This window comes from Dermacentor variabilis, chromosome 4 (genome assembly GCF_050947875.1).
Source record: "Dermacentor variabilis isolate Ectoservices chromosome 4, ASM5094787v1, whole genome shotgun sequence".
In the NCBI taxonomy this organism is placed as follows: Eukaryota; Metazoa; Arthropoda; class Arachnida; order Ixodida; family Ixodidae; genus Dermacentor; species Dermacentor variabilis.
Genome location: NC_134571.1, coordinates 74026545 through 74034285, shown reverse-complemented (window position 1 = coordinate 74034285; position 7741 = coordinate 74026545). Strand labels below are relative to the sequence as shown.

Below are 7741 nucleotides of genomic sequence, written 5' to 3'. Positions count from 1 at the left end.
AGAGAAAGACGCTCCTGTATCGTGCTTTGGGTGTACGTTGAAACAAACACAGGCGTTAAAAATTCGTCCTCAGCCCTCCACCTTACGGCGTCCCTTGTACACTACTGTGCATCTTCCGTACTTTGAAACCTCGTTATTCCGACGAAGTCGTCACTGAGTTGCAGAACGGCAGTAAGGTCTTCACCGTACAGATAAGTCCGAACCCCGCCCTTGCCACGCCTCCTTCGTATGGTCGCTTCTTCTCCTCCCATCCGGGAAAATGTGAGCCGTATGAACGTTGCCAAATAGAGCAGCTGTAGCCCTAACGAAGATATGTCCCCTCCTATAGAAACGCTGGCTTTCCAGGTAAAAGCCGTCCGATGTTCGGCCACTGCTGATCGCTTCAAGTCGACGTCCTTGTGTCTTCTTACAATGCAATGAAGTAGGTTTAAACAGTAGGCGTTTTTGTTTTCTTCGAGTGTGAAATGGAGAGGTCAGGACTTGTAAGTTATTCATTGGAATAATATGAGGACACGTGCCCATGAAAGGACGAAGCCCCCATATTGACGTCTACATGTAGGTAAAGAAAGCAGCAGTGTAATGGCAGGCCTTGCTGTACCTTTCCCCGAAAGCAACATTACCCGTTATACGTACACATTTACAGCGCTATATGTCAAGTCCTCAGCCAAGTAGTGTGTTCCATTTTTTGAGCAAACGCTACAATATATATATATATATATATATATATATATATATATATTCATGGTTATGTTGCACTCAGTTTTACACAGACGATATTAAGGAAGGACAGGACGTGGACGGATGTAGGTTGCGGGAGCACAAATACACGTGCCAGCGTCTGACAGCACCTAGCAACTTGGCTGCCATTCTCTCGTATATATATATATATATATATATATATATATATATATATATATATATATATATATATATATATATATATATATATATATATATATATATATATATATATATATAGAAAGAAAGAAAGAACGACAAGCAGAGAGATATGTCGCTGGTGCCTCACTTTCGCACTGTGTGATGCGATTCCCCAACGAGTGCTCGAACTGATAAAAGAGTACATACGCTGGAACTTCATGTATAAGCGAGATTTCAAACTGCCGCATTGCGTCTCTCTCTATACACTGCGGCGCCTTAAACTACTATACCTGTACGACCATTCTCTTGTTTCGTGTCCGACGACACTGGAAGAAAGAGAAAAAGGCATTAAAAATGTGGAACGAGTATGGCCATTGTATATAAGCGCAAAGTTCGTCATGCAGATGATCGGCCACGGGATAAGACAGTTTCATAGACGTGCTATCACGGCGCTAGCAAAAGGAGCGAATTAAGTGCAGTTGATGTGAAAAGCTTATGGACCAGGAGATCAGCAAAAAATGCATACTTCAGAAGTGTTGGCACGCCCCCCTCCCCTCCCTCCCCCCTCCATCCCCCCAGCAAGATATTCAGATTTCCCATAAGTACTAGTACATGCGAACAACATAGCATTGTACGATTTTCCAGACTATGGTCACAAAATGACAGAAAATCCCCTGTTTTCCCAGACCCCGAGTTCCGTAAACTTTTGAAGCCAGCTGTGCCTCTATAAATTGAATACAGCCGATCCGGGCCTATATGTAATCCCCGGTGCCACGCAATGCTCATTTATTCCATTCGCTCCGAGTTGTCATTAAATTAACCATAACTCTACTATCTGTTTGCCTCCTGGTTGGCATGGCTGGCAGATCTCCCGACCCGTTTCACCATGGCGACTGTTCTTTAGGGAGTCACAACGTGTCGTTTATACACGCAGTTCACGTTCTTTGCAAAAGTACTCCGTTTTACTAGATTAATCAGAAATGAACGAAACGGGAGAACAAGGGAAAAAGTTCTCTATTTCATAACAAATCACACCCACTTTTCATTTTCCCACGCAGTTACGAGAACAAATAGCGGTAGACGAAGGAGACGTAGAAGGACAATGACTACAGGGAAGACCACACGATGATTGACGTATGAAAATCACGGTACTGTGTATAAACATGCCCAGCGTTTTGCTTTGTTTTTCTTTTCACCCTCCCGTAGGCACAAAAATAGGAAAAGTTCGTTACAGGAGCGACATTGTGGAAAAGAGATTCTTTGGCATTTCTTCGTTAGTGGAGGCACTTGCAGTGCTGCGGGAACAGCAGCACTAACGGCGGTGGCAGCAGCAGGAGCCGCAGCGACGTTCCTTATACGGGTGTCTCGTTGAACGAGCCCTTGCGGTTCCTGACCGGTGTGGCCGGCGGCTTGGAGTTGGGCGATTCCGGTGTCGTCGTCGTCTTGGCCGGGCTCTCCTTCGAAGTGAGCCGCCCCAGGAGCGACTTTTTGCTCCCTTTGTCCTTCTTGGCCGATAGGGAGTTCGAACGCTGCGTTACAGAGAAATGCATCGCGCGTCCATTAGGCATGTTCCGGCTAGTTCCACTGCCTTACGAATCTACGTCAGATAAGCAGTGACAGCAAAATTGCTACTGCGTTTCTTTCTTTTTTTTTTGCCTCTGAGCACACTCTAGATAACCGTGGAGTGGCGGTAATGTTTTATGCGAGAGCAATTGCATGCTTGTCCCATATTTTTTTTTTAACAGATTCACGTACTCACGATGGCGTACGCGCACTATTCCTATGCCCACGTGAGTGAACGTCCTTCACAGAAAAAGATGTTCAGTCAGCGTTCAACTAATGCATTTTAGTCTAGTAAAATAATGAAACTTACGAGGGACAGTAGTTACCACGCTGTGGGCTGCACATCCGCCTCAACTCTTAACACGATGCTGCCGCGACAAAGCCTATCGGTCACTCTCTATCTGTGCCGGACTGTCAGCACTCGACAATGTCTGCCCCCCATCATCTGCACGTAGCGCCGAACACTCGAAGCTGCACGCTGGGGCGTACTGTTGCTCAGAGCACTTTTGGCAGTACAAGTGCACAAAAGCATGCGCTACCAATGTGAACACGTTAATTTCTTGAGAACTATCTGTATAGCTAAGAAAGAGGGCTGTTAAAGAGACCACGCGGTATTGGCGTTTTAGACGTGCGTTAGACTTCGATGAAATCCCATATTTCTAACACGCGGAAGGTTAGCCAGGCATCACATCAAAAAGTATTTACCTCCATAACTGGGAAGTTCAGAGCCAGTCCTATACAAAGGCGAATCTACATTTTGCGCTCAGTGAGAAACAGTATGCACAGATTCCCGCTTGACATAATGGACCGAAGCACAAACGACATGCATCGTAAGGCACCTCTCGCGTGTGTTCATCTTCGAAAGCCTAAATTTTCGCATGTAGGTATGAACACAAGGTCTACCACATCCGCAGGGCTAAAGTGCTATTTGGCTATTGGCAGAAAAACAGTATCATAGAGGATAGGAATGACTGGAAAACATGATTCTTGGTACTGTAAATGCGACACAAGGAAACAATCCTACTGCTTGTTATACGAGACCTATCAGGTGAATAGGCGTTACTGTAAACCATTATATCTGTTCAAGATAGGTATAAGCTGTCTGGCTGCGCGGAATTTTCATTACATAGACGCTGGGCAACAATACCGCTGAAAGACCTGCGCCCTGCAGTCATTACCTTTTTTTTTTATTTACACTGTCAAAAGAACTCACACGGAACGAGAAAGGTGGCGTCATGTAAGCGAGCAACAGCCGTTTCACACGAAAGAAGTGCAGCCCTTATCACCGAAGTGTCAAAATAGAAGAGTTCCAACGAAACGGCCCAAAATAGCAAGGAGGCTTACTTCTTTTAATCTTAACTACCACGTCACGCGGTGCGGGCACGTCGCTGCAAGACTTCAAACTTTGACTTCAATCATTTACCTCTGCTTCGTACTAACGACGTAAAAAAACAGAAACCAGGTGTATTTTGTTCTTAATAAAGCCGCAACGCCCAATATCCGAGTCCACTGCAAAAATATAAATTGAATTATGAGGTTGTACCTGCCAAAACCACGATATGACTGTGAGGCACGACGTAGTGGGGGGAGGGGGATTCCAGATTAAATTTGACCTCCTGGTGTTCCTTAACGTGCAAACAAGGCATCGCCCCCGTCGAAATGCGGCCGCCGCGGCCAGGATTCGAACCCGCGACCTCGGGTTTAGCAGCGTAACGCCAGAGCACGCTGTAGATTTTCTTTTATTTTCCAGGTCATTCTGGGAGTGCCTGTCTCAGAGGCTGGTGTTGGCTACGATAGCGTTGATTACGAGCTCTTAAAGGACGTGGATAGATCTGAACACGCACTTCCCACTGCTTCCTACATGTAGCCCCGTGCACAAGCCGCTTCATAAGTCGCAACGGAGAGTTTTTGTCGCGCTGAGTAACCCTGCGGACTTCTTCATCGGATACCAGCACCTGTGTTGTGGTCAATTGCACCAGACTGTTAAGAAAGCGAATCCACGCTGTTAAGAATTCTATCACTATTATTATGAAACTTGATTACGGTACGCTAGCATATTCCGTGTTGCGGATCACCATGCGTAATATACAACTCGCCACTAGACCCGTGAGAACTCGAAACTGAACGCGGAAATTGTTTTCCAGCAACAGGATTTCAACCTGCTCGGTGAACAACCACACAGCAGAGTTCCCGCTGACCCTTTTCGCTCATGAAGCCCTTTCACATTTCACCACCCTTTCACCAGAGAGAGGCAGATGTGTGTATTGAATTCTTAATGGTTACGGCGACCACTTTTGACCGGAGTTTTCCATGGACGGAAGAGAATGAAAATACGGGCGCATGCCCTGTCACATCGTTCGCACCCGGAGGATCTGCATTCTGTCGCTCACCTCTACGGGCGCCCTTTCCTGAACCGGCTCGAGCTTCTGTTGCGCGAGCACGGGCCTCCTTTCGGACGCGCTCGGCGAGGGTGTGTCGATCTTCTCCTTGCTTCTCGAACGGAACGGCTTGGTCAGCCGGGCCCTCAGGGTGCCGCTCTTGTCTTCTTTGTCTGCGCGTATGAGAAAAGAGGAAGGGAGAGGCACCTTTGTGGAAGCACCGAAAATGCTGCTTCTTTAATAAAGACCCTGTTACTAATTTGCAAGTGCGCTTCTCTGCACTGCACATTTGCCCCCACTGATGGCGGCGGCGGGGATTGTTCAAACGAGGACTAAGTGCGAAATTTACATTTTGCGGCTTGTTTCTTCCGAATGTTCTCATTACGACTGCCGCGTCTAGATTTCGCATGTCATAGTGCAAGCAAAACTGCGCTTTTACACGCTATTCGCAAAAAAAAAAAACGAAAAAAAAACCCGGAAAAATAAACGACTACGTCCCATCTGTCGAACTACTAGCCAAAGGCTAGCCGATGGTCCGATCAGGACTTAATACAGGCAGCCTCTACAGCTGCGACAAAAATGCAGTTAAGCAACTAATCAGCAGAAAAATATGTTAGAAATAAAGGTATCGATGAGAGCACAAATTGTAACTACTAACAGTGATGAGAAAGTTATGTACAATCTACAAAAAGACATGAAGAGATCACTCTACAATAACCGTATGAAAGGCCATACACGAGGCAAGTAATAAGAGTTGTCATTGTTAACGCAGATTTACAATGTCCAAAGAGGATTTTTATAGCATCGTGAAAGTTTCAAATACCCTCTCTTTTTTTTTTACATTTTAGGCGGTAGATAATCCATGAATTGAGACCTATACATTATATTACTCGTTTTCCACAAGCTTCTGATTCTGCCCATGCGTGGAGTTACTTTCAAGGCATTCAGACTAGACTATACCTGCCGTCATAAAAAAAAAGAAGCTTTTTTTACAATGACTGTTCTAACATGCATCCATGTAACTTCTGTCACGACCCGGCTTATAAGCTGCTGTTTGTATAGAATGCACACATACTATACAGATCAGTCACGTCATTCTCGGCGACAAAGTTAAAACACATTGGTGTCACGATTGGTCGTCTTATTGAATGCACACGATGCTACAATGAAAACTCTAACAAATGATCCCTCCTCCAATCTGTCCTGTCCTTCTTCTTATATATATATATATATATATATATATATATATATATATATATATATATATATATATATATATATATATATATATATATATACGAGGTAAGGTAATTCAGTGCAAAGAGAACGGAAAGTATAGCCGAAGGCCAGGTGTAATGAAGACATGACGATGAAGGAATGAAAGAAGAGACCACAACACTCAGTGAATATAGAACGATGCGAGGGAGTGAAACGGTTAGGAGATTCCAGACTTTAAAGAAGGTTTTACTAGCGCAAGGCAAGCACAATGAATAATATTATCAAGTAATTAGTTAATTAATACTTTAGAATGTCTTACATAGCTCATGAACGAGAAGAAAGCGGGTTAACCGAGGGGCCCGATTACATAGCTCATGTGCGCCGTAGATTACGCGGGTCGATACATGAAAGGCATACATGGAAAGCAGGAGTGAAAACGTCACATGTAAACAATTTATATACTATAAGAGCAGTATTATCTACTAGTGTAAAGTGGTGTATACATGAATAACATGCACTAATGAAAATAATGTCCATATACATGAATAACATGCACTAATGAAAATAATGTTAGCATTACTACACTGGTCATTGCTCCTATGCAGTAGACATAATTCGGATGATGATGAAGATGATTAACAAAGGGAAGATAAGACATCCACCCAAACGTGGCTAAGTGCTACAAAGAAAAGCCTCACAGTTCAAAAAAAGAATGATGATGATGATGATGATGATGATGCCAGTCGCAACGCAGTTCTTACCGGAGTCGTGCTTTGGCTCGTGGGTTGACGGCTTCTTCAGCAGCTTTAGGCGCTCCTTGAGCGTCTTGCGGTGCTTTGTCGCCGTTGTGACGTCTTCCGTGCTCCCTGGATTGCTCGAGTCGTTCTCCGTATCAACTCGCTAAAACGAGAATTATGTTTTTGATGTGCTACTGCTGAGAAGCGTACTGGACAGAAACGAAACACTTTCAAGACGCACGAACGTTGCGTACTCTCGCTCTATATTTAAAGAATTTTCTGAAGCTTGGTTCAGATGCAATATCTAATCGTGCGAAAGAGGCAGTTTACGTACACCGATCTACAGACATCGAGACATCTGCCACAGCGAAGTTGGCGTACATTCCAGAAGTAGCCTAGAGAAACGATTGACAGCCAAAATGTTCTCGTGATGCTTCGATGAGACTCCTTTATATAACCCTTTCCTTATTTTATGGCGATTGCAAGCATGCGCACGCATAGTTAAGAAGCGCCTAGGCGCACCATGCGGCCAGGTGCGCGCAAACACGTCGTGTGCTAAAACCTACAGATGCATTTTTAAAGGTTAAAAAGTACGTAAAGGTTACAGAAGAGGTAAAACACGCGAGCCTATAAGGGATTGAAGATAGCGACAAGGGCATGTTTGCGGTGGCACCATATTAAGACTATCCACGACAGAACATCATCACTAAGGGAGTGAATCTCAACGTTGAGGTATATTTCAGAATAAAGCGGATAATATTAGGAAGAATAAAAATGCTAAGGAATAGAACCAGGGATATAAAGATAAATTATATACGTTACGGTAAAAGATAGGCAGATGGTATTATCAATTAGACAGCAAACGTCCTCCTCGTTAAAAGGAGTTGGGTAGGTGACGCAATTCGTAGAACAAGCAGCCAATGGTTCCAGGCACCGAAAGGGTAATAAGCCAAGGTGCGCGCATTC

General features: G+C 44.4%; 1 protein-coding gene across 1 annotated transcript in view; it reads right to left on the bottom strand.

Annotated features, from left to right (window-relative positions):
- Positions 1-1875: 1875 nt before the first annotated feature.
- Positions 1876-7741, bottom strand: part of LOC142579378 (uncharacterized) — a 46222-nt gene continuing 40356 nt past the window's right edge. The window contains exons 19-21 of the mRNA XM_075689497.1: positions 6800-6938; positions 4833-4993; positions 1876-2408 (exon numbers count right to left, since the gene is read on the bottom strand). Coding sequence (XP_075545612.1) covers positions 2232-2408; positions 4833-4993; positions 6800-6938 — 477 coding nt within the window. The 3' untranslated portion in view covers positions 1876-2231. The remainder of the gene's footprint in view (positions 2409-4832; positions 4994-6799; positions 6939-7741) is intronic.